The sequence below is a fragment of the Scyliorhinus canicula genome, chromosome 14 (assembly GCF_902713615.1).
Source record: "Scyliorhinus canicula chromosome 14, sScyCan1.1, whole genome shotgun sequence".
In the NCBI taxonomy this organism is placed as follows: domain Eukaryota; kingdom Metazoa; phylum Chordata; class Chondrichthyes; order Carcharhiniformes; family Scyliorhinidae; genus Scyliorhinus; species Scyliorhinus canicula.
The window spans coordinates 84,794,263-84,822,251 of NC_052159.1; the positions used below are offsets into that span (position 1 = coordinate 84,794,263).

At 44.5% G+C, this 27,989-nt stretch overlaps 1 protein-coding gene across 1 annotated transcript in view; it reads right to left on the minus strand.

Annotated features, from left to right (window-relative positions):
- LOC119977187 (NADP-dependent malic enzyme-like) overlaps positions 1 to 27,989 on the minus strand; it is a 179,020-nt gene that overhangs the window by 61,214 nt on the left and 89,817 nt on the right. The window contains exons 5-7 of the mRNA XM_038817871.1: positions 22,765 to 22,840; positions 19,419 to 19,580; positions 9,015 to 9,118 (exon numbers count right to left, since the gene is read on the minus strand). Of these exons, the coding sequence (XP_038673799.1) occupies positions 9,015 to 9,118; positions 19,419 to 19,580; positions 22,765 to 22,840 (342 nt within the window). The remainder of the gene's footprint in view (positions 1 to 9,014; positions 9,119 to 19,418; positions 19,581 to 22,764; positions 22,841 to 27,989) is intronic.

Consider the following 27,989-nt stretch of genomic DNA (forward strand, 5'->3'; position numbering starts at 1 on the left):
GCTAGGTGGGGCTTAATAGAGGATTTAAATAATTAAACAGAAATTGAGCTTTCATGTTTAATATCCAGCCTATATTTTACAGAAAAGAAAAAATATTTAAAAGAAAGGAACTCCTAATTTCTGCTAATGGTATAATTACTTTGTTGAATTCTCTAGTTGTATTTACAAGTTTTGGATACCCTGTTATTTAGTACATTGAGTCAATACAGCCAAAAAGGCAGCCAATCAGCCCATTGAGTCCATACCAGCTCTCCGTAGAACAATCCAGTTAGTCCCATTCCCATGCTACATCGCCCTAGCCCTGTAACTTAACTTCCCTAGAGTGCACATCCAATTTCCTTTTGAAATCATCATCATAACCACTCATTTTTCAAAAAAAAAAAAAATTCTTCCTCACATCCCTTCCGAATCTCTTGCCCAAACCTTAAATCTGTGTTCTCCAGTTCTAGCCAAAGGGGACATGTTCTCTTTCTCTACCTGATCTAAACCCGTTTATGATCTTGTACACCTCCCTCAAATCTCCCCCGAATCTGTTTTCTTCAATGAGAACTTCTCGAACCCCAACCTAAAATCCCTCATCTCTGGAACCAATCTGGGAAATCTCCGCTGTCGCCTACAAAGAACCCTCTAGTCCTTCCTAAAGTGTGGTGAACTGATCCACCTGGTAGGCAAATATCCTAGGTTTCAGAAAAGATGACTTGTTTGAAGCTAGAATGAAGTGTGATTGGAACCTTTGGTTAGAAAGTGAAAATTTTCAAAGCTGATCCCCACCTTATATCAGCTATCACCCTTCTCCGATAGACCACGAATCACTGTCCCCATAGTTACTAAAATAATACTGAAATTGGCAATTGCTGTATTTTACAATGGCAACATCCATATTTTGGGAGGTTTTGTTTGTAGCCTTTAGCTTTTTAAAACAATTGCACAGCATTGAATTTGACATTCAGGAAATATATGCCATTTACAAAGAGCTGCTGGAGATTATCCAATTTTCATGTAGTTCTTGGATTCTCATACTTCATTAGGAAAATCTTCTACACAAGGATACAAAGTGAATTACTTACTAGTTTTCTACCACAATAGAAAAAAATAAGCAGAAATTATAAGATGGTAAAATTAAGACAAAAATTAGATGCACATTTTAGCCAACAGAAGTTGTCATCTAAAAGTTATGAGGAGAGTTTGTGATTAGCAACCAAAGAAAGTTGGCTTTCAGGGAATCCTTACAGTGCAGGAGGACGACATTCGGCCCATCGTGTCGTCACTGACCCTCCAAAAGGGCATTCTACCCAGATCCCACTCCCCTGCCCCATCCCCGTAACCCCACCTAATCTGCACACCTCTGGACACTTAGGGACAATTTAGCATGGCCAAGCCACCTAAGCTGCATATCTTTGACCTGTGGGAGGAAACCAGAGCACCCGGAGGAAACCCAGCCAGACATGGGGAGAACGTGCAAACTCGACAGTCACCCAAGACTGGAACAGGACCTGGGACCCTGGCGGTGATGCAGCAGTGCTAATCACTGTGTCACTTTGCCACCCTTTGGTCTTCCCAATGTTAACTACAAGTTAAAATTTATCCAAGATCATCTGTTGCACAAGCAGCATGTAACTGCAGGCAGTTGAAGGTTGTAAAGAGGTAATGGGAAGATATTGCTGGGCGTTTGCAGATGATAGAGTGGTGGAACACTTGGAACATGCCAGAGATGACTGAAACCATGAAAAAGCAGTAACGAAATACACAACAGAAAAGAGATGTTGGAGGAGGTCAACAGTGTTAAATGCTGTGCATGAAGAAACAAAGTGATAAGACTCCATAGATATGGTTATATGAAAATACTGAACATGAACACCATTCGAGAAACTTTGGTACTGAGAGCAGGGTTGAAGCAGAACTTGAGAGTTTCAACCAGGCTGTTGCGGAAGAGAGGGCACGTGGCAGGGAGATGACATCCATGCCAGACACTTTGGAAGGGAAAGAAAAGTTGATAACAAAATGATAATGTGTTCGGACACTGGTGGTGGTGGCAAGAAGTGATCAAAAAAGCCGTGGCATATCTGTAAAATTTCAGATACCTTCGACCAGTGTGATAATTATAAGTTTTACTAAGATGTCTTTATTAGCAAGGCGAACAAAGGACAATACAAGTTGAAAATCAAATCAACTTTATTTAATAACAACAATATTTACCCTTAAATTAGCCCAATAACATTTGCTAAAGATCTTCAAGATTCGTTATACTACCCGCAAGATGGTGCCAGATGAATCATGGGTCCTATTCCCCGAGTCTCTCAGGTCCTTCGTTGCTAAGGTGGGTCTTGCTGGTAGCTTCGTTCCTTTTCTAGTTAGTCTTCCAGATGATGAAGGTCACCTTCCACGCCTGATCTTCGCTGGGGTGTGTCTTGCGTGTCTACCTTTATCCTTCCCCCTTTTCCCCTTTCCAGAAACTTCTCTGGCTTCCCGCCAATGAGGCCTCGGGACGGAGTCCCAACACCCAATGGATGAGAGGACGACTGCTTGGCAGGACCCCATAGGTTAAATACTACATGCTGCCTGACCAGTTGAACATATCCAGCATTATTTTGTTTTCATTTCATTTTCAGCATCTGCAGTATTTTCCTTTCGTATTGGTGTAATGAACATCCCTTTTAATCAATTCTTTATGCGTTGGTTAAGGTAAGAACCTCATCCAGGAGACCAAAATAATTCTTGCTTTCCCACAAACAGCACTAGGGAATCTTTTTGGCTGCATTTACTTGCGTCCCAACACTAGTGGGAACACTCCCTGCACATGAATAGATACGGCGTCAGTCGCAGTGAATCAGTCTGTGTCTATCATTTACCACTCGACAGACATCCTAAATTAAGTTCTGAGATGCAAACTAAAACTTGATATTAGGGAGTAAACTGAAACGGAATCAAGTTAGGATTGACTGTTCCCTAAAGTATATTGTTCCCTTGTCAGTCATGATTATGAAAATGATCAGGAACACATTGGGGTGCTGTTTTCTTAACAGGAACTTTTACAGATGCTATCAAAAGAATTTATTCCATCTTTTAACAAATTAATATATTCTTCAGTAAATACTTGAATATAAAATAAACAGAAAGTAAAATGTCAGCACCCAACGTGGGATTCAATAACATAGTCACCGCTACCGCTGCCTGTGAGAAGGGAGAATCTGGCCCCGAGCCAAAACTCCCATTCACTGCAGTGGGACCAGAGAATCCTGCCGGTGTGAATGGATGGAGAATCCCAGTCCATGGGCGGGAGAATCCCAGTCCATGGGCGGGATTCTCTGATCCTGAGGCTAAGTGTTGACGCCGTCGTAAACGTCGTTGCATTTCTCGACAGGGTCAACATGGCCTCAGCAGCAGCGGTTGGACCCCCTCCCCCCTCGTCTATGGACTTAGAAGCTCCTTACCTATGAACTGAGCTAGGTGAGAACTTCCTCCACAAAGCCTTTCCAAATTGCTTCAGAAGACTGTTACTTAAATCTGCAATCACTACTTGTATCCCTGTGATGCATTGTGTTACGCATTGTAAATTCAGTAAGTTTTTCACCAATAATAAAGCAGAAATCGGACGTGGGATTTGATGCTCTTCAGCCATGCATGCCATTTGAAGCTCCTGCTGTGAAGCAAAAAGCCATCAGGATCTGTCACGCATGTGCTGGTTGCCGTATTCCAATTGTGCATGTGTAACTGTTCCGAAGGACTTTCAGGTCAGCAACAGGAGTTAGTGTTCTGATTTATTATTGGGGATAAATTTGCATTGCATTGCAGATATACAAAATGGAAACAGTCATCAGCAGTCTTCCCCATTGAAAGTCAGCAATTTCTACCAACCATGCTGTAGCCACAAAGGTATCACACCTTAGGAGTACAAGGATAGGGTAGTACCCACATATATAAATGATTTGGAGGAAAATGTAACTGGTCTGATTAGCAAGTTTGCAGACAACACAAAGGTTGGTGGAATTGCAGATAGCGATGAGGACTGTCAGAGGATACAGCAGGATTTAGATTGTTTGGAGACTTGGGCAGAGAGATGGCAGATGGAGTTTAATCCGGACAAGTTTGAGGTAATGCATTGTGGAAGGTCTAATGCAGGTAGGGAATATACAGTGAATGGTAGAACCCTCAAGAGTATTGACAGTCAGAGAGATCTAGGTGTACAGGTCCACAGGTCACTGAAAGGGGCAACACAGATGGAGAAGGTAGTCAAGAAGGCATACGGCATGCTTGCCTTCATTGGCCGGGGCATTGAGTATAAGAATTGGCAAGTCATGTTGCAGCTGTATAGAACCTTAGTTAGGCCACACTTGGAGTATAGTGTTCATTTCTGGTCGCCACACTACCAGAAGGATGTGGAGGCTTTAGAGAGGGTGCAGGAGAGATTTACCGGGATGTTGCCTGTTATGGAGGGCATTAGCGGTTGAGGAGCGGTTGAATAAACTCGGTTTGTTCTCACTGGAACGACGGAGGGTGAGGGGCGACCTGATAGAGGTTTACAAAATTATGAGGGGCATAGACAGAGTGGATAGTCAGAGGCTTTTTCCCAGGGTAGAAGGGTCAATTACTAGGGGGCATAGGTTTAAGGTGCGAGTGGCAAGATTTAGAGATGTACGAGGCAAATTATTTTACACAGAGGGTAGTGGGTTCCTGGAACTCGCTGCCGGAGGAGGTGGTGGAAGCAGGGACGATAGTGACATTTAAGGGGCATCTTGACAAATACATGAATAGGATGGGAATAGAGGGATACGGACCCAGGAAGTGTAGAAGATTTTAGTTTAGACAGGCAGCATGGACGGCACAGGCTTGGAGGGCCGAAGGGCCTGTTCCTGTGCTGTACTTTTCTTTGTTCTTTTGTTCTGAGACAAACACAAAATGAAAGCACTAAAGTAATATATGGAGTATTTGAAGTGTTTGTGGATAAAGTTGCTGTGAAATGTTTGTTTTGTGGTGTCTTTTATTTTAGGATTGTGATCGAGAGAATGCTGTGCTAATCCATAATAGAGGGAAAGGAGGTGGGGAAGTGATGAGCAATAGGAATCTACAGTTTCATTCAGGAGAACTGAAATTTGATGATATGCTCAGGGACTGCCCATTAGGAACGTGGATTTCCTGGCTGCCTACTGCTTGCTTTGTCCTGTTCCCTCTTGGGTGGTTGCCGAATTCTTGTCAGCAAGAACTACGTCCTTTGTGATGCCAGAATGTAGAGGATAGAACAGATCACAGTGAATAAAGACACCCACTCTGGCGAGAACTGAAGGGCCCCTCCAACACTCTCATTTTACGACAGCTGGTGTGGGAGTAGGAATCATCAGTCGGATGTCTCGTGCATGGTCCTCGTTATTGAGCAGTTTAAAAAAAATTTCAGATTGAGATGGGTAGAAATTATTTCACCTGAAGATTGTGAATTTTTGAAATTCTCTACTTTAGAGGGTTGTAGCTCGTCCATCATTAAATATAATTAAGTTAAGGCAGTCAAGAATTTTAGTCTCTCAGGAAATCAAGGGAAATCGGGAGAGGACAGAAAAGTTTGGATTTGGATTTGTCACGAGGTACAGTGAAAAGTATTGTTCTGCTTATAGTCCAGGCAGATCATCCTAAACATGAAAAAAACAGGACGTATGATAGATATAGGATGTAAATGTGTACAGACACCGGGTGAAGCATATAGAGTGCAGTACTATGGAGTAGAAAAGGTGCGTGGAGAGATCAGATCAGACCATAAGAGGGTCATTCAGGAGCCCGGGAACAGCGGGGAAGAAGTTGTTTTTGAATCAATTAGTGCATGTTCTCAGATTTCTGTATCTCCTGCCCAATGGAAGCGGTTGGAAGAGAAAATTACCCGGGTGGGCGGGGTCTTTGATTATGCTGCCCGCTTTCCCACGGCAGCGGGAGGTGTAGACAGAGTCAATGGATGGAAGGTGGGTTCGCTTGATGGACTGGCCTGTGTTCACGGCTCTCTGTAGTTTCTTACGGTCTTGGGCCGAGCAGTTGCCATACCAGGCTGTAATGCAGCCAGACAAGTTTCTATGGCGCATCTGTAAAAATTGGTAAGAGTCAATGTGAACATGCCAAATTTCCTTTGTTTCCTGAGGTAGTATAAGCGCTGTTATGCTTTCTTGGTCATAGCGCCGACATGGGTAGACCAGGATAGATTGACCTGGTGATGTGTGTACCTAGGAATTTGAAGCTATCACCCATTGGGCGGCACAATGGCACAGTGGTTAGCACTGCTGCCCCGCAGCTCCAGGGGCGCGGGCTCAATTCCAGACTTGGGTGACTTTCTCCCTATGTCTGTGTGGATTTCTTCTGGGTGCTCCAGTTTCCTCCCACAGTCCAAAGATGAGCAGGTTAGGTGGATTGGCCATGCTAAATTGCCTCTTGGTGTCAAAAAGGTTAGGTTGGGTTACTGGGATAGGGTGGCGGCGTGGGCTTAAGTAGGGTACTCTAAGAGCTGGTGCAGACCTGATGGGCTGAACGGCCTCCTTCTGCACTGTGAATTCTATGATTCTATCTATAATCAGCACCATTGATGCAGACAGGGGTGTGTATGACCAGCTCTTAGTTTTGCTGACATTGAGGTAGAGATTATTGTTGTTACATCATGCCACTAGATTCTCTATCTCCCTCCTGTACTTGGACTCATTGTTGTTCGAGATCTGATCCACTAAGGTTGTGTCACCAGCAAACTTGTAATGGACTTGGAACCAAATTTTGCTGCACAATTGTGTGTTCATAAGGAGTATAATAGGGGGCTAAGTATGCAGTATGTGGGGCCCCGGTATTGAGGACTATCGCGGAGGAAGTATTGTTGTTTATCCTTACTGATTGTGGTCCACGGGTCAGGAAGTCAAGGGTCTAGCTGCAGAGGGACGAGGGAAGTCCTAGGTTTTGGAGTTTTGAGATGAGCTTGGCTGGAATTATGGTGTTGAAGGTGGAGATGAAGCCGAAGTTAAACCATTATCATACTGAATGGTGGAACCGGCTTGTTGAGACTTATGGTCTACTCCTGCTCCTCTTTCTTGTGTTGAGTAGCCACTCTCTGGTTTATTGCGGTGGCTAGAGAATCTCTGGAACAATGGATTGGCACAGGATGAAAGCATCATGACTCCTGCCTGGATAACGGTTATTCACCAGTACGATGTTCTGGATGTGGTTGCACCCAATTACACATTCAGTGACTGGCACCATTCGTGATTCTAGGGCTGCAAGTAGTAACACATATATACAGAGAGGGATTTAAAAACGAGTATGTGAATTTTAGAACTGAGGACTGAGAGAGAATAAAGGTCAGAACTGATAGGTGAATGGGACTTGGTGCGAGAGCACACAAACAGCAAAGCTTTGGATGAGCTTAAGTTTACGAAAGGGTGTCATTTAACAAATCTAAAGATGAGAGTTTCAGTGGCAGACAGACCAAAGGCACCATTAGAGAGATTGAAAAGATTATCTCAGTGGTGGAGAGAATTTAGAAACTCCACTCAGGATGAGATGACACTGTGGTGTTTGTCTCTTTAAGACAGTACAAGCAGAAGGGGGCCATCTGACTTGATGGACCAATGGGAACCGAGAGTGATCACCCCAGAGGGTGGAGTCCTCCCTCAGGCAAAATACATCTGGAATCCATGCAGATAGCAGGTAAGGGCTGGAGCTGTAGCTCCAAGGCAGCCTAGAGTTGTAAATCTCCTGAACCAAGTTCTCTTTATTAATAAATACCTTCTTGTTCCCAACAAAGTCTAAAGTCTCTTGACAATGCCACAAGTGGAATACTACATAACAGATACAATGTTACAATTAGTCCGGTTCAGCCCCAGGCTGTAGCCAGGGAGAGACAGGAATTGGTACCAAGGAAACAAGTGTTTTTCATGGGGATTAAAGACAACAAATGGAGGAAATTTCTGCTGGATGTTGGGCAGGCAGCTTGATAAAGCAGAGGCAGTGGTTTGGGAGAGATGGTGGTGAAGTAGAGCCAGCAGCATACATGTGGAACTTGTGGCTAGTTTTTGGATGATGTTCCTGAGGGACAAACGTAGATGAGTAATAGCAGGGGGTAGGGACAGAGGCTTGGAGTCTCCAGAGGTAATGGTACGGAAGTGGGAAAGGAACCCATTACAGATAATTTTCGGGCTACAACCGGATAGATAGGAATGAAACCATGGGAGGGCAGTCTCACCCCGCCACGACAAAGGAAAAGTGATGGGAGGAGGAGGCTATGGTCAACCATATCAAGGGCTGCACATAGGTCAAGAAAGATATGGGGAGGGGGGTAGTTTACCAAAGTTACAGTAACATATAATACAATTTGTCATTTTGATAAGCAGCCGGTAAACAAACTTTATAGATTTTAAAAGAATATGAAATTTTATAAGCGAATGTTTTAAATTGACCTCTTATTGGAATGAAGTGCTCCAGCAACATTTCCCTCAATTTACTGTGCAAACAAACTCAAGTTCATCAAACTTTGTTCTGTTAATCTTTAAGTGCATAAAAGCTCAGGAGGCTCGAGAAGGTCAAGTTGAATAACGTTTATTTAGTTAATATAAAGTAAAGGCCACAAGGCAGCTTACAACTCAAAGGTCCCAGTCAGGACTCCGGGACGTGCCAGTCCCAATCAAATTTTAAAGGCGGGTTTACCAGCCTCAGCTGGGCGGACTGCTGCTCTCTAGTGGGGAAGCTCGTATTCTACAAGCCCCATGGGGAGATCGATCAATATGTCCCCGTGGGTCCCGTAAGGGTTATTACAGAGTTCTTCCTTTACAACTTTAAAATATTATAATCAGCTAGTAAAAAGGGGGTTCATTGATTTGAATTAGGTGAGCCTATTTGCTTTTGCGAAATTAAATAATACACTTCAAAATAACATTTTGACATCATTTCACGATAGTCTGACACATTTGTGTATCATGTAAAATTTGCATAAATGGGATCTGCCATCCCAAATGGATCACAGCTAATTTCAGCAGGGAAAGAAATGAAGGTTGTCAACATCTTACCTATTTGTGACTGCTTGCATGAACTCATCAACCAAGTCATCATAGGCTGGCCCACGAACTCTCTTGTGTTTCAACCCAATATAAAGTGGGTCATTGAGGAGAGCCTGGAAAAGATTTAAACATTTCAATGTATGTTTACCAATTTTTCTGTTGCGTTCCAAATTTTGCCTTCTAATTAATTAGTCCTAAAGAAATCTGAATCTCTATTGAAAAAGATCATCCAGTTTCCCAGATTCTTCGAAATGGGCACAAGTTAACATTTAGTTGGTGTAATGAACTCCAATTGGCTTTATTGGTTGGCCAATTGGAGTATGAGCTCCCTCAATGATAGCTCATTGAGGGGGCCCATATAAGCACCTGTGTAGGCTTTGTGAGCCAGTCTTAAGTTGACTGGACTGCTAGCAGCACTGTTTGTAGCTGCTCCTGTAATATCGTTATTGTAAATAAATATTGGTGGGGTGACGGAACTCCTGCCTCCCGTAGATTACTACAGTTACCGAACAGCAAATAAATGGAAGACAAGACTAAATGAATTAAACCACAGGAATTTCAATCTGTGCTTTTCCAAAGTTTGGAATTGAAGTATTTGAAAAAAGATAATCAGAACATTATTTTTGGTTGTATAACAGGCATACTGGAAACATATTATAGAAAAATAAGTAACATTCAAAATGCCAAACAACCATTTGTTGGGGTTCTGAAAGCCTTGCTAATGACTCTTCCATTTCTGCAGTGTGAAATATAACTGGTTGGTGAAGCAGATTGAATTGCAACAGTTTTTAGATGTGGCAAAGAGAGAGAACATTACTTCAGGGCCTGGGAGAATTTTTAATATAAAATACTTCCCACAGTCAGGCAGTGTCCCAAAAATCCCTGTAATCTGTTTTATTTATATATATATTTATATACATGAACACAATTATAGTGTTCAAAACTGCTTTCTAATTAATTCTGGGCTCTCCATATAATTAGTCATGCGGCTAGCAGACATCAATCGCATTCCACAACAAGCAGGAAATATAATCACGCTTACATAACCGTTTAAAATTGTAACTGGCAACTGAAGTAAATGTAAACATTTAAAAATAAAATATTGATTGATCTCCCCCTTGTAGAATACAAGCTACCCCACTAGTGAGGAACTCTTGGTTAAAGTTGAAGGCTCAGGTCTCAATTTATGAGTAAGATGTGTCCACTGCAGTGGCCCACTCCATTGCAAGAAGTTGTTCCTCTTTCAAATTTATCTGAAAGGGCAACTAAGAGAATTAAACCAAAAGAAAGACTAATTAAAAGAGATAGTTGCTTATTTATGTAACTTTTTTTGCTTGCCCAGCTGCAAGCAGAGAGTTTGCAGTACGTCTGCGCTCACCAAAGGGAAATGTCCTTTTTGTGAGACTGAACAGGTCAATCAGCAACAGGCTTGTGAAGCTCTAAACTCTCATCAATTTTAGGATAATGATGCAGCTTGCTTGACTGAAAGGAGATTTGGAAGTGGGTGTGGGAGAAATAGTGTGCATAACTGTGGTAAAGCCCAGTAAGAAGTCTTACAACACCAGATTAAAGTCCAACATGTTAGTTTCAAACACTAGCTTTCGGAGCACTGCTCCTTCCTCAGGTGAAGAAGCCTTGATATGGTTGACCATAGCCTCCTCCTCCCGTCGCTTTTCCTTTGTTGTCTGATGGGGTGAGACTGCCCTCCCGTGGTTTCATTCCTATCTATCCAGTTGTAGCCAGAGAATCATCTGTAATGGGTTCCTTTCCCAGCTCCGTACCATTACCTCTGGAGATTCCAAAGCCTCTGTCCTTAGCCCCTGTTATTACTCATCTACGTTTTGTCCCTCAGGAATATCATTCAAAAACTAGCCACAAGCTCCACATGTATGCTGCTGGCTCTACTTCACCACCATCTCTCCCAAACCTGAGGAAGGAGCAGTGCTCCGAAAGCTAGTGTTTGAAACAAACATGTTGGACTTTAATCTGGTGTTGTAAGACTTCTTACTGTGCTCACCCCAGTCCAACGCCGGCATCTCCACATTACTGGTGGTAAAGGTAAGACATGATGTGGAGATGCCGGCGGTGAGCGCAGTAAGAAGTCTTACAACGCCAGGTTAAAGTCCAACAGGTTTGTTTCGAATCACTAGCTTTTGGAGCACAGCTCCTTCCTCAGCTGAGGATTCAAAACAAACCTCTAGGACTTTAACCTGGTGTAAGACTTCTTACTGTAAAGGTAAGAAGCAGATATAAAGTATGAACTCTTCTACTAACAGAGACTTAATCCAAGTGGGAGAGGGGGTGAGAGAGAAAAATTTAAAATTGGGTAACATGTCCATGTCACATGTACACACCTACTGCCATTCTTATGCTGGTAGGTTGCGAGATGTGGATATGTCCCATTTTGGAGATCCTCCAGGCCCCAAAAATCGGTGTGACCGCGGAGTACGCCGCGCATCTGGGGGCCCATTGCCAGAGGCCCGCCCAGTAATCCTCTGCTCCTGACCGGCCAAGTTCCCGACGGCATGTAACTAACCACCTATTGCCGGTTGGGATGCTGGCGTGGCAGCTGTGGACTCAGTACTCAGCCGCCCTGGTCGTGAAAGTGTTGTGCCTTTCACCTTTCCCACCCTGAGGTCCTGGATTCTCTCAATGCACTGTCTCCAAGTTTGAGGACCACATTCCTGCTGCCCACTTCCTGTGGCACTTCCAGTTCTTGTTTGGTTGGAGAGGTTGACCTCTTCCTCTTGTACTTTGCAAACATTATACAAGCATACGAACTAGGAACAGGAGTAGGCCACTGGGCCCTATACTTTTCAATAAGATCACAACCAATCTGATTTTTAACCTCAAGTACACATTCCTGCCTACCCCTAATAACCTTTCACCCCTGTTTATCAAGAATCTATCTCCGCCTTAAAAATACCCAAAGTCTCAGCTTCCACCGCCTTTTGAGGAAGTGAACTTCAAAGGCTCACAAACCCTCCGAGAAATAATGTTTCCTCATCTCAGTCTTAAATGGGGGCCCCTTATTTTTAGCAGTGGTCCCTAGTTCCAGCTCCTCCGGATGGAGAACGGAGGGTGATGTCACATGTGCACTCTGGGTTTGGATTGCTCCTCGTGGGTGAGTTATGTTAAAATACAGATCTCAGTACATGTATTAGCCATTGATACACTAAGGATCTCTGATGGCCACCTATTCTACACCATTTACAGCTGTGTCCAACTCTCTCAAATGCCAAACTCACTTATTTCAGTTAAGTTAGCTATCAGGAAGAGAAACACCATGTTTAATGGCACCGGAAGGCCAACTCCTTCTTCAGTTAAGCTCTACACTCTACAGGCCTCTCTGACCTCTTGCGGTGTTGTTAATTGACCCATTCCGTTTCTAATATTCCAAAATCCGGAACTAATAATAATGATCTTACATTAACACTGCAATGAAGTTACAGTTAGAGATGCCTAAAATACTCATAGGTTGATACAGAGTTACATTCAGAGAGGTCGAATTCCCATAGTTTCAGATTTATTTTTCTGGAGAGGACTTGCAGGAAAAGTGCAATGAGTGGGTCCCAAATCTCCCTGCAGTTCATGTATATTTAAATTGTTTGCGATTTCCCAACAGCTGAAATGTCCCGAGCTGTTATAGTTCTCAGATCTGCTTAGACAGATTTCCTGGCCATGGATTAGAGGATACCGACTAAACTATTGCTCATTGCTCTAGGGACGTCTGTATTTGAGAGACTTCTCACATCAAACTGCTAGTGGTTGCACACAACTTATTGTATAGATTTTAACCGCTTTTTCTGATGTTTGCTGCAAAATACTTTAACTAGATGAATAACTCATTTTGAATCTGCTCACTGAAACGGAAACAATAAGCAGGATTTTTCAACCCGCCTGCACAGTTACGCAGCGGCCTACCAATCAAATATTCAGACCCAAGTGGCCCGGCCAGTCATGTAGCTGGGGCGAGCAAGAGGTTGATGACCCTGTTACCTCACACAGTCAGAGGTCCAGCCGCCATATTTAAACGCCACATAAACAGGCATCCATTCTCTGCAGCATCAGTCTGTCTGTTTGAGCAGACATTTTGAAATTACAATTGCTGCTGCAAACTGCTGATTTGACACCCACCCCAACTCCCGCCCCAGAAATCTGTAACTGCTGAAGCAGCCACCTGCTGTTTTAAGCAATGGCTCAGTGAACAGAACAAATGACCCCACAGTTCACTGATTCCTCCCTGCAGATTCTCTTTAAACTTATCTGAGAATGGCAGGCGGCCCCACAACAGAGTGAGGTTGTCTCCAACCTGGCGTCAAGAATGAGGCATACAGGGGTTATGGGGAGAAGGCAGGAAAATGGGAATGGGAAAGATATCAACCATGATTGAATGGCAGAGCAGACTCAATGGGTCGAGTGGCCTAATTCTGCTCCTATGTCTTATGGTGATATGTGTGTCATTGCACTACGAAATGGGATTGTGCAAGCTAATTCTTTGTGTTCTCCGCTACAGGTCCTCATGATCAGAAAACACTTCATTCTCGGTCTGCTGCAAGTAAGAATTCCATCTGTAAGGATGAATCACAGAACACTCAAAAGGAAACACATTCACACCATTACCCACACCTCCCACCAGCACAGAGGTAGTCACCTCTAAACCCATTTGCAGTAAGGCTCGGGGTCACAATCTGGTGAATACGTCACAGACATGTCCCAGCAGCTGACAGCAGATGTGAAAGCGGAGATCCCTGCCAGTCAGAGGACTATCGGAGACCAGGCCCATGTTGAGCCTCATGCTGCTGACAGGGCTCAAGGAATGGCTACAAGAAACGTGCAGAGACAAGCAGGGGAACATCGAGCGAGATTTCAGAGGCTATGTGCAGTCTCAAGCAAATGATGGTGGAGTCTCTCCAAGTCATAAGGTCTGACTTGGCTTCGGCACGTAAGTGCATGGCATTCTCGATGGAGAAGCTGGCGACCAACATGAAGAGCCAGATCCAGAAGGATGCTCAGTGGCTGTCGAATAGGTGCTGACAAATTGTACATATCAACACATTACTACAAATAAGCAGACATTAGGAAAAAGGTCATGATAAATATATCCCTACCCATGGAGGTATGATGCCTCTTTGTGCTAGAATTCCATTCCCCTTCCTTTTCATCGTCTGAAGCTGAACCAGACTATTTGCATTCTTAGCAACTCATTTGATCATGAGATGAGTTTCTGATCAGTTGTTTGTTCAATCATGAAGGTTACTGAGGAACCCAGTGGCTGTGGAACAAGGATTTATTGAACTATGTGTCATACTTTGTCCACGGCGTGACTCTTTCCAGTCCCTGCGACAACCTGGGAAGCCTGAGTTGCACAGCGAGATCGACCATGGTTCCCCCGTGGGAGTTATGACCCCGCCCACCCCCAAGTTCAAAAGCTTCCCTTCAGCCGACAATGATGGTGGCCTTCTGCGCTTCTCTGCCCAAGGCTGTGTTTCAGCTTGTGCCGGTTCTGGGTCGGGCGATGTGTATCGGTTCACCGACTGCCTTTTTCTTGCCAATCTCTGAAGCATCGCGGGACCTTGGTCCCTGAAACAACATTATTGGGCTGCACGGATACTTACGTGTACACTTCTGAGCCGGAAATATCCTCTGCCTGCTGGTCCCGGCGCTGGGACCCTTGGCTGAGGGGCAGTTCCTGGCATTGCGGGGAGGTAAATGCTGCAGGTTGGGTGTCATAGAGTGCAGGCTCCTGCTTCTTGCCGTGTTCCAAATGCTTCCCCTGACCTCTCCCTTGAATCCGAACTATTCAGGAAACCGACCCTGTTCTCTCCAGCATGACATCTGGGAGCCAAAGTGCCGCTTCTCCAAGTTTGAGGGAATAGTCCGCATCCTAAGTGAAACTGCCATCCTGGTGTCCTCTGGTCATGGTGTCGCTCCTGCGCCTCCTGCTGCCCCTCCACTTTCCTGCTGAGGTTTGGAAACATGAGGCTCTCAACCTGGATTTATGCCTTCAGCAGCTCTGGAGGGGTTACCCCCATCATCACATGTGGCACTGTCCGGTACTTAAAAAGGAACCGGGCCAGTCGCATGTCCATGGAGCCGGTTTTGGTTCTTTATGCCCTTTTTAAAGTCTGGACGACCCATTCCGCCAGGCCGTTAGACGAGGGATGGTTTGGGGCGGTTCGGATATGCTGGATGCCATTCCGTTTTTTCAAACGTGGCAAACTCCTCACTCGTGCAGGACATCCCATTGTCCTTACCAGGACCTCAAGTTTTTATTGTTTATTTTTATTGTCACAAGTAGACTCATATTAACACTGCAATGAAGGTACTGTTCGGGTACACAGAGGGAGAATTCAGGATTTCTAATTCACCCAACAGCATGTCTTTCGGGACGTGTGGGAGGAAACCGGAGCACCCGGAGGAAACCCACGTAGACACAGGGAGAACGTGCAGACTCCACACAGTCAGTGACCCAAGCTGGGAATCAAACCTGGGACCCTGGAACTGCGAAGCAACGGTGCTAACCACTGTGCTACCGTGCCGCTGAACGAGCACCGGAGCTTGTCTACCGTTGGGATGGACGTCGTCAAGGCCATCTTGTACATGTCAAGCCACTTCAAGTGGATGTGCGCGATGAAAGGAACATGGATCCCAGTCGCATCCATGGGCACCCGGTCTTCCCGTGGAAGGGAGGCTGCCGGCGGGAGCTTCTGATGCTCCTGGCACACCGGGCAGCTGCATACAATTCTCTCAATGTCGCCATCAATACTGGGCCACTAGAAATAACTACGGGCCAACATCTTCATTATCGAGGTGCCCAGGTGACCTCTGTGTAGGTCCTTCAGCAGGGGCTCCTGGTGATCTGAGTTCTAAGAGCTTCTGGGCAAAAGACTATAAGGCTACAGTAGGGGCCCCTGAATTCCACTGCTCAAAAGCATGTGGCAGAGTTTCAGTAGTCTCGGATCCGGCTGCATCCATGCTCGCACCTGAGCAGCCATCACTGGCAAGGTATCTATACAATTAAGAGTTGCAATCACTTCATTCACCACTGGTGGGGATGGGGAACTCATGGGCAATGGTAGATGACTGACAAATAATACAATAATAATAAATCTCTTATTGTCACGAGTATGCTTCAATGAAGTTACTGTGAAAAGCCCCTAGTCGCCACATTCCGGCGCCTGTCCGGGGAGGCTGGTATGGGAATCGAACGGTGCTGCTGGTCTGCTTTAAAAGCCAGCAATTTAGCCGAGTGAGCTAAACCAGCCCCTGAGAGCGTCAGCACGGACAATCAGCGTACCTGGTCGGTGTTGAAACGAATATTCATACCCGGCGAGTATAAGCACACAACGCTGAATTCTGGTTGATGCGATGGGTGGGATTCCCTCATCTTCCCTAAAAAGACTGAGCAGGAGCTTGTCGTCAGTCACAATAGAGAAGTGCCTCCCATAAACATAATGGTGGAATTTCTCGACTCCAAGTATCACCTCCAGCTACTTTTGCGTACAAATCCTCCACTCTAGGCATCGGGTACCAATCCAGGCATGAAACCCTGTTTACTGTGAGCTTGTAATCCCTGCATAACCGGACAGATTTGTCTGGCTTCATTTCCTGCAGTATGGATGCAGCCCACTCCGCAAACTGTACAGAGCGTACAATCCCCAGGTTCTTCGCCGCAGTCGTTCCGCGTCAACCTTGGCCAGCAATGCATTGGAGACAGGCCTCTTGGCTGAGCATCAGGATCTACATAGATACAGGTCTTGGCCAGGCCCTCTTGGAATACTTTGGGGTATTTTCCCAGATTCCCAGTGCCTGTGCGAAAAACCTCTTGCCAGTTGCAACGGAGGGCTCACAACCATCCCTAGCAAATTGGGCCCTGGTCCCTGTATCACAACCAAGGGAAGTCGGACCGACTGGTGTCTATGTGTGTTACCGGAGTTACAGTGGTCCCCATGATACTCAATGGCTCACTGGAATAGATTGGCAACATCAGTGGCATTATCCTTGCGCGAAGTCGTTGAAACATCTGATGGTTCACAATGGAGTTGGCAGCTCCAGTGTCCACTTCCATCACTACAGGATGACCATTTAGTTGTAATGTGATCCGAATCAGCATTAACTATGGGGCCGTGATGCAGTTCAGCCTCATTGAACAGTCCTCATTCAGGGAGCCACGTGCAAGGCCCTCACTCGCGGTAATCTCGGTGGCTGCCTTGGACAGTGTTCTCTGTGTTGAATTTGGCAGCTGTGGCCATCAATGTGACCGGCTTTCTCCTTTGTTCTCAGGCGAGATATGCTGCAGGCCAGCAGTGGCTCCCGAGTGCTTAGCCCGGCTGTGGAATTGTTTCTGGGGTTGCCCTTTGGACTCTGGCCTGACCGGCTTTGCCCTGTGATGCAGTGGTAGTTTGAAACAGAGGGCGAGCCATGGTCCATGGACCCTTGCAGCTCTTACATCCCTTTCTCTGTGTGCGTACAGGAAAGTGACAGCTTGATGGCCCCATTTAAATCTAACATGGGCTCTGTCAACAGTTTCCTCCGAGTGGCCATGTTGCTTATCCCGCAGACCAGCTTTTCACTCAACATTTTGGAGAAGGACGCCCAAACCCGCAATGCTCTGCCAGGTGCCTGAGGCGGGTCAGAAAGTCAGTGACTGTTTCACCTGGAGACCTCACCGCCGTGTTAAACCTATACCGCTGTGCAACGGAAGGCTTAGAGTCATCATGTTCATCTATCAACCCAACCAGCTCGTCAAATGATCTGGAGTCTGGGGCAGCTGGGAAAGTGAGACTCTTTATAATTACAAAAGTCGGGTCCCCCAGGCGGTCAAGAGGATGACTTTCTGATGGTCTTCCCCCAAAATACCATTATCCTGGAAGAAGCACCTCATGCATTCAGCATACTGGCTCCAGTCATCCAGGCCTGCATCGAAGGCTTCTAGCTTACCAAATAGTTGCATCTTGAACTTTTATGCCCACACATTCTGGGTTCGTAACCGTCCGGGCAGCTGGGCGGTTCCACAAGCGTTCCGGAGTCTCCTTTATCCCCATCGCCAGTTTAGTAACTGAGGAAGCCAGCGGTAATAGAACAAGGATTTATTGAACCATGTACAATACTGTGCCCACGGCAGGAACTCTCTCCCAATCCAGTTCCTATTGGCACAACCAACAGTTCCAGGCCCTGCTTCAGCTGGCTTTATATGTAGGCCTAATTGGCTCCAGCTGGGCGGCCTCTGCCCCCGACTTGGGAAGCTCATACTCCACGGGTTCCATGGGGAGATTGATAATGGTTTCCCCGTGGTCCTCATGGGGGTTATGACAGTTTCATACTTCCAACCGTGTAATATCATCCAACTCCCTCCCAGTTTCATTGATCTACTGTTGAAACTTTGTTTGAGACTTGGCTATTGCAATGTTCCCCTGGCCGGTCTCGCAACTATCACCCCCATAAACGTAAACCCATCTGCTGCCCTTATCCAAACTCACACAAAGTTCAATTCACACATCACCCCCATGCTCAATGACATATAACGGCTTCTGGTCCGGCAATGCTTCAATTTAAAAATTCTCATCGCTTTCTTCAAATCCCGACACAGGTTTGTCCCTCCAGCCCTCAATCCTCCCAGGACTTCAGTACTCTGCAATTTGTGACTTCTCGTGCATCCCAATTTTACTCCCTCAACTGCTGGTCGCATGCCATAAATTACTGTTATAATGCATCAAGAGCAGTTTAGTCCAACTATTTTGCTTAGTTGAGTGTGGGGCAGAGAGAAAGATTTATAATTAAGTGGAGAATTTTTAAATTCAGGCATATAACCACAGCAAACTGTTACCATTCAACAATGCTGACTGCGTACAACTATTCAGCAATAATAGGATCAAAACCTGACCCAGTACAATTTCCAGCAAGGGCAGCATTTCTGCCTTATCCTGATAATAATATCTGTTCCAAATATGCTTTCTAAACAAACAATTTTAAATCACAATTAGATTTGCAGTGATCAGTCTGTTGGACATCAAAATAACAAGTAATAATCGTTATCCTCCCTTTTCGGAATATGACATGAATCATTTATAGAAATTTAATTAATTCATTACTTTGATGAACCTAAAATAAAGTACATAACATGTACATTCATTGCAGAAAATGCAGAATGGAGTTTGAGCGATGACAGAGGATTTTATCTGCCTCCGTTGCACATGCATTAGAAAGGGCAGTGACGGCTGACATTTTCTGCAGTTGTATTTGCTCTGGTACATCAGGTTCGTAAAGGACGTTACTTGCTTTGTGGCTCTCAATTCTGAAAAGACTCATAGAACCTTTGCAAAAGTTATTTTCTTCATTCTGCTATTAAACCACGTACACAAATTTTATTCCTTAAACTTAATATGTAAAAAATATATTGAAGTGATATACCTCATTGTCTGTACCGACGTCCAGAAGCACAGGGAGGCAATGCTGAGGCTTCACACCACCACAAGCTGTGTAGAGAGCTAGTTTTCCCACTGGAATTCCCATTCCATAGCTTCCAAGATCCCCAAGTCCAAGGATACGTTCACCATCAGTAACAACTACGGCCTTAAAAATGCAAACAAACAATTTACTTTAATTTTCAGTCCAGGTTTAAACACAGTCTTAAGAACTGATCGATATGAAAACATCGGCGGCAAGTGAATATCTCTTTGCCTTCAATTCAAGATATTACCTCACTAAGAGGGAAATATATTCCCATTATTTTAGCAACTGCATGTAATTCTTTTACCTAACAATTGTAAGGATTTCACAATAGGTTTGCATAAAATGTGAAGTCACTATTAACTTGTTATGGGGAGGGGGGGGGGGTGGTGAGAGTCTGGGAGAGGGTGTGTGACTCCGGGAGAGGGGGGTGACTCCGGGAGAGGAGGGTGCGAGAGTCCGGGAGAGGAGGGTGCGAGAGTCCGGGAGAGGGGGGGTGTCAGTATGGGAGAAGGGGGATGTCAGTTCAGTGCGCGGGTGTCCCAGCGAGGCCGGTCTGGGTTTAAAAAAAATAGATATACTGGAATTAGAATTGATTTTTTTTGTCTATACCTCTTTCGGAGTAACTATCATGAATAGAATCAAAAGACAAGACCCCACCCACGGCAGGAAAGTGCCATCGGCAGGACCAGTGTGAAAAGCCAGAAGATCTCACCATACACAGAATGGCTGCAGCACAGAAGGAGGCCATTCGGCCTGTTGTGTTGCCATTGACTCTCTGCGAAAGAAATTAACCATGTGATGCCCGCCCAACGTTTCCCCATAGCATAGTAAATTCATCAATTTCACCTGAGGAAGGAGCAGTGCTCCGAAAGCTAGTGTTTGAAACAAACATGTTGGACTTTAACCTGGTGTTGTAAGACTTCTTACTGTGCTCACCCCAGTCCAACGCCGGCATCTCCACATCATCAATTTTAGAAAATGATTCCAATTTCTTTCAAAATGCCACGATTGAATCTGCCATTGCATTCCAGATCCTAACCACTCACTGCACAAAAGAAAGGTTTTTCGGGCAGCATGGTGGCGCAGTGGTTAGCATTGCTGCCTCACGGCACTGAGGTCCCGGGTTCGATCCCGGCTCTGGATCACTGTCCGTGTGAAGTTTGCACATTCTCCCCGTGTTTGCGTGGGTTTTGCCCCCACAACACAAAGATGTGCAGGCTAGGTGGATTGGCAACGCTAAATTGCCCCTTAATTGGAAAAAATGAATTGGGAACTCTAAATTTATTTTAAGAAAGGTTTTGCCCACGTCACCATTGCTTTTTTTTGCCAAATACTTTAAAGCTGTGACCTCTGGTTCTTGATTCCTCCCACCAATGGGAACAGTTTATTCTTATTGTTAGTTCCCTCAAGATTCTGAATAACTGTCAAATCACCTCTCAATCGTCTCTTCTCCGACAAGAACAATCTCAGCTTTTTCAATCTTTCCATTATTTAAAGTTTCTCATCCCTCAAACCATTCACATTAATCTTTCCTCTCTAAAGCCTTCACATCCTTTCTAAAGTATGGTGCCCAGAACTACACACAATGTTCCAGTTGAGTCCGATCCAAGGTTTTATACAGGTTTCTCATAGCCTACTTGCTTTTGTACTCATGTCCGTATTTATAAAGCCTGGGAACCCTTGCCCTTTATTAACTGTGCTCTCAACCTATCCTATCACCTGCAATGAGTTGTGCGCATATACCTCCCTCAACCCAAAATGGGTCCCTTTTAAATTGTAACCTTTAATTCTTCTGACCAAAATTAATCACTTCACACTTCCTTGCATTAAATTTCAACTGACCCATTCCACCAACCTATGTCCTTTTGACGTGAAACACTTTCCTCCTCACAACACTTCCGAATTTTGTATCATCCACACATTTTGAAATTGTGCCCTGTACAACAAATCTACATCATTAATATACATCAAGAAGAACAGGGTCCCAACATTGACTCCTGGGGAACTTCAGTATAAACCTTCCTCCAGTCTGAAAAATATCCATTCTTCACTAATCTGTTTCCTGTCATTCAGCAAAGTTGTCAATGTCCCTTTTAGTCCATAGGCTCTAACTTTGCTCACAAATCTGTTCAGTGGCACTTTATCAAATGCCTTTTGGAAGTCCATGTATGCCATATCCACATTACCCTCATCAACCCTCTCTATTACCTCAGTGTTAGTTAAACACAATTTGCCTTTACCAAATCCCATGCTGGCTTTCCTTAATTAACTTGCATTTGTTGAAGGGACTGTTTTGTCCCAAATTATAGTTTCCAAAAGCTTCCTCATCATCGAGGTTAAACTGTAGTTGCTGGGTTCATCTTTATGCTCCTTTTGAACGAGGATGTCATATTTGCAATTCTCCAGTCCTCTGGCACCACCTATGAGTCCAAGGAAGACTGGAAAATTATAGCCATTGCCTCGGCAATTTCCATTCGCACATCCCACAGTATTCTTACATGCATCTCATCCAATCCTCAAACATTTTCCACAAACATTCAAACATTCCACCACCGACGAACAGTGGCAGCTATATGTACTATCTACAAGATGCACTGCAGTAACTCACCAAGGTTCCTCAGACAGCACCTTCCCACGGCCACTACCATTCAGAAGGACAAGAGCAGCAGATACCTGGGAACCCCACCACCTGGAGGTTCCCTTCAAGTGACTCACCCCCTAACTTGGAAATATATCGCTGTTCGTTCACTGGCGCTGGGGCAACATCCTAGAACACCCTCCCCAACAGCACTGTGGATGTACCTACACCTCAGGGACTGCAGCGCCACCACCACTACCACCTTCCGAAGGGCAACTAGAGATGGGCAATAAATGCTGGCCTAACCAGCAATACCCACATCCTGCAGATTTTTAAAAATTAAAAAGTCCTGGCTGCTTTATCAAATTTAACTGTAGTCAACCTATCTACAAGTCCTCCGTATCAAACTTAAATATATCAAGTGTTTGAATGACCACCTCTTCTTTGACCATGATCTGGGCAGCATCATCTTCTTTGGTAAAGAGATGTGCAAAATATTCATTTAGCATCCACTTTGAGGGGATTTAGCCTGAGATCACCACACCTCAGACGGGGGGCAAGGTTGAGAAGGTGGTGCCTTCATGAATAACCTCAGCCTGAAGGGAATTGAACCCACACTGTTGGCCTCACTCTGCATCACAAACCAGCTGCCCAGCCAACTGAGCTAAACCAGACCCCATTATTATCTTATGCAATACATCATGTCATTCTGACCCTTAAACTTACCTTTATATCTTCTTCTGGCCAAGAGTTCAACATTGTCGCAATGTGGCCTTTGTCATGAATGGTAATGAACAGTCCTCTGGGAGAGAGAAACAAATTACAAGACTTGAGAAAATGTTTTATTTGTGATAAAGAAATCAACAGTCAAAGGATAATTTTATTAGAACTAAGTTGCATTCACAACTTGCTTTATTTATTTTTAATTGGAATGGTCACAATGGGAAATTCAAGTTGAGATGAGTATCATTCATAAAGAAGACTATTTCTGCTCTTTATTTCAGAATCTTCTTTCCCCATTCTGGTTCATCCAACAAACTGACCTGGTGATGGATCTACTCGCAAGTCATGCTCTCAGTGACTCTGTTCACTTAACAGGGTTTCTATGATGGCACAGGCGCAAAATATCAGTAAGCACCATTCGGGAAACCACAACAAAGGCATCCTACCACCATGAAATGTTAATACGCTATATCAACAGGTCATACTTGTTACTGCATCTGATTCTGCCATCAACGCAATATTTTTTATGGTGTTCCTTAGAATGGCACCCAGGCAGCTATGCTTCTAGATTCTAGAACAATCCTAAACTCAGCATGGAATGCTGCTGTCTCCTTTTTTTCAGTTCTCTAAAACATCGTGGCACTGCGGCACGATGGCACAGTGGTTAGCACTGCTGTCTCACAGTACCAGGAATCCAGGTTCGATTCCGGCCCTCAGTCACTGTCTGCGTGGAGTTTGTACGTTTTGCCTGTGTCTACGTGGGTTTTCTCCGGGTGCTCTGGTTTCCTTCCACAGTCCAAAGATGTGCAGGTTAGGTGAATTGGCCATGCTAAATTGCCCCTTCATGTCCAAAATGTTAGGTGGGGTTTTTGGGTTTTGGGGATAGGGTCATCTGGACTTGAAACGTTAGCTCTTTTCTCTCCCTACAGATGCTGGTCGACCTGCTGAGATTTCCCAGCATTTTCTCTTTGGTTGCACATGACACACGTTCTCTTACAGTTTCTTATATAAACACCACCAGACTCACAAATCAACAACTTATATTTATATAGCATCTTTAATGTAATAAAATGTGCAAGGGTGTTTCACGGGAGCATTGTAAAACAAAATGACACTGAACCACATAAGGAGATAGTAAGTCAGAAAATCAAAATGTTGGTCAAGGACTGGCCTTATAGGAGGGAAGTGAGATAGAGAGGCAAAAAGGTGCAGTGAGAAAATTCCAGAGTTTAGTGCCGAGGCAAAAGACAGCACAACCACCAATGGTGCAGCGTTAAGAGTCCAAAATTAGATGACAGCAAATATCTCAGAGGGTTGTGGGGCTGGAGGAAATTACAGAGGTAGGGAGGGACAAGCCACTGAGGGATTTGAAAACTAGGATGTGAATTTTAAAATCAAGGCATTGTTTGACCGTGAGCCAATGTAAGCTAGTGAGCACGGGGGTGATAGGTTAACAGGATTTGGTGCAAGTTGAGAGATGAACTGCAGAGTTTTGGATAACCTTGGGCATGTCTTTCTTCAATGTTTAGTTTTTGACAAACATTTCAAATACCTTTGACACAGTTTTTTTTTTAAATGAAGCCTTGGCTCCAGAACTCGTAATGAGCTCTGCCTAACCTTTCACCAAAATCGAAGTTAAGGTAAACTAGTTTTGTTCCAGCCCGTGATAATCCTGATCTCTGCAGATCCCATCCTCACCCCCCACCTCTCATACCTTTCTTTTATCTATATCACCTTCCCAGAGATATTTTTACGGTGAATACTTTAATTCAAATGTGAATTATTCAAAACTGCTACATACAAAGGTGAGACTTAGCAGTGAGTCATTCAAAGCACAGTAAAAACACGTATTACAAATTTGTACTATAAATCGGTATAAGACTGGGAATTGCTATGGCAATAAATGACTATACTTCGGGAACCAGCACATGACTTCTGAAAGTCCATTTGCAAGTGCTTTGAGATATAGTCCAAGTGTTTTGAAATGGGAACGGATACTATTTATAGTTTGAATAAACAAGCAGTAACTATTTTAAAAGTGGAAAAATTCATGGTCAAGGTATTCTACATGCTGCTGGCTTGGCACTTACACAAATTAAGTACTGAATTATAAAGGACAATAGGACTACTCAAGTCATGCACCTTGGCATCCGCACAATACTCAGATAGATACAGACCCCAGCTAAACTCTAAATACTTGAATAACTGTGCTCTGCACTGTTGCCAGGCAATAAAGTCTCATTGTTACATTTTAATCTGCCATTCACCCATACTTGGTTGCATATGCAAAATGTTCAAATACAAAAAGCCTTTGGAAGTTGAAAAAGGGACAGAATTTAGTCATGAACCACAATCGCAGACATCTGAAAGAAAAGGCTATGTGATCCAAATGAATAAATATTCAGTGTCTTTGCTTTGAAGCGCAAAAGAAAAACAGAAAAACACAGTTCCCCAAATTTCCACGAGCAGGATACCTGGAACCTTGGTGAACAATGGGACATAGGGCAAAATTCTCCAGCCCTTCCCACCAGCAGGATCTTCCAGCCCACCAGAGTCAGTGAGGAATGTAAATTGCCATCGACTTCAATGGGACCAGAAGATCCCAGTGGCAGCTGATGGCAAGCCACCTCCATCGTGGGAAAGCCCACCGCGAGTCAGAGATCACCGGATAACAAAAGAGACAGAGTAAGATAATGTAGAAAAAGGATGAAAATAATAGATGGCATGGCTGAGGCTTTAAATTAGTATTTTGCACCTCCCTTTACCAAGGAAAAAGATGCTGCCCAAGTTACAGTTAAAGAGGTGGTAAGTGCCATAGTGGATGAGCTGTATTTTGATGCAAAGGAACTATTAGAAGGCCAACCATGGAATAAAAGAGACAGTAAGAGCACAGATACTCTGAGTGACAGGAGACAGGTCGTGGTGAACAGTTATTTTACAGACTGGAGGAAGGTTGCGAATGTAGTTCACCAGGAGTTGGTATTAGGACGATTGCTTTTGTTGATATATATTAATGACATGGACTTGGGGGTACAGACCACAATTTCAAAACATGCAGATGGCACATAACTTGGAAGAATAGTAAATTGTGAAAAGGATAGTGATAGACTTCAAGAGGACATAGAAAAGTTGATGGAATGGGTGGACTGGTGGCAGATCAAATTTAATGCAAAGAAATACAGAGTGATATATTTTGCCAAGAATCATAGAATCCCAACAATAGAGGAGGCCATTTTGCCTATCACGTCTGCACCAACCCTACGAAAAAACACCCGACCTAGGCCCACTCCCCTGCCCTATCATTGCAACCTCTCCTAAACTTTGGATACTAAGGGGCAATTTAGCTTGGCCAATCCACCTAATCTGCACATTCCTGGACTGAAGGGGCAATATGAACTAAAGGATACAATTCTAATCCAGATGTAGGAACACAGAAATGCAAACAAATCATTAGTGCACAAATCATTAAAAGTGGCAGGTCAGATTGAGAAAGTGGTTCAAGAAGCATTTGGGATCCTGGGCATTATAAATAGAGGTATAGTTTGAAAACAAGGAAGTAATGGTGACCTTTTACAGTCCCCTCTTGCAGCCCCCAATCCTGGGACTAGTTAACGTGCCAGCCATCCAAGTTTCAGATAAGGTGACTGAGTAACTTCTGCTTTGGTAAGTTTATGGAAGAACTGTGGAATGTTTTGTGTCTGCTAGATTTAGCAGGAAATGTTGCTGCATCCTCACAGGTATAGCAGAGGATTTGATGACCCGTCAGCAATAACGTATGGAGATGGCACGTGTATGACCTCTGTTCATTGAAAAGGATGGGCCTAAGCTTTACGCAATACCCCATGCAAGATTGGAGCTGGACTTTCCATGCTCCTGGGCAGGGTCAACAGACTATCTGGCAGGTCGATTACTGCACCAAACATCCGAGTATGCATAATCAGTGTGCTCCTGTACGACAACCCATTGAATTCCTCACACGAGTGCATTGCAGCACAGCTCATCTGCAGACTGGTCTTCTGAGGAGTTGGCACAAGAACTAGCCTGGTTACAGCCCCACTTACACTCGATGACTCAACATGTGAAGATCCCGATTCTACACAAAGCTTTAACAGTTGTTGACTGTTAGTATCTGAACTAGTGGCTGCGAGTGTGATGTTAAGTAATGTGCATCTTCACCATTGCTGCAGTGTCGTTCTCGTCATTTTTATTTTATTCATTCATGGGATGAGTGCATTGCTGGCTAGGCCAGCATTTTTTCCCCATCCCTAATTGCCCTTAAGAAGGCAGTGGTGAGCCACCTTCTGAACCACTGCAGGTACACCAGAATCTGATATAGGTACACCCACAGTGTTGTTGGAGAGGAAATTCCAGGGTTTGACTCGACGACAATGAAGGGCGAGCGATATTTTTCAAAGTCGGGATAGTGTGTGGCTTGGAGGGGAACTTCCATGTGTCTCCTGCACTTGTCTTTCTAGGTGGTTTGGAAGGTGCTGTCTATGGAGGCTTGGTGAGTTGCTGCACCTTGTAAATGGTACACACTGCTCCTTCGGCTACTGTGGTGAGACAAGCAACAGTTCTTACTTACCGGAAAGCCGAAAATCAGGAGAAAGTTGGGGTGGAAAGCAAGAGATCGGATGGGACACCATCTTCAGCTTGTTCATTGTGCCATTTAGCAAGATGAGGTTATAATAATAATCTTTATTGTCACAAGTAGGCTTACATCTACACTGCAATGAAGTTACTGTGAAAAGCCCCTAGTCGCCAAATTCCGGCGCCTGTTCGGGTACACTGAGGGGGAATTCAGAATGTCCAAATTACCTAACAGCACGTCTTTCGGGACTTGTGGGAGGAAATCGGAGAATCTGGAGGAAAGCCACACAGACACAGGGAGAACGTGTAGACTCTGCACAGACAGTGATCCAAGCTGGGAATTGAACCTGGGACCCTGGAACTGTCCCTGATGGTTAAAATAGGAGTCCAGAAAAAGAATAAAGCAGAAACATGCTATCAACTTTAATTTCCTCACAATGCATTGGGCTCTATTGCAGCCAGCCCCATAATGCAGAAAATCACCTCCTCCAGAGTGCTCTGAAGATGTGAGCATCACCTCACCCACCAGTTCTGCTCTGCTCCTGGCTATTATGGAATAGCTTGTCCTGCTTGAGAATGGGAAAAATGTCAGTGATTTCCATGTGTTTGAGTAATGTTCCTACCACAGTTCAACAGCT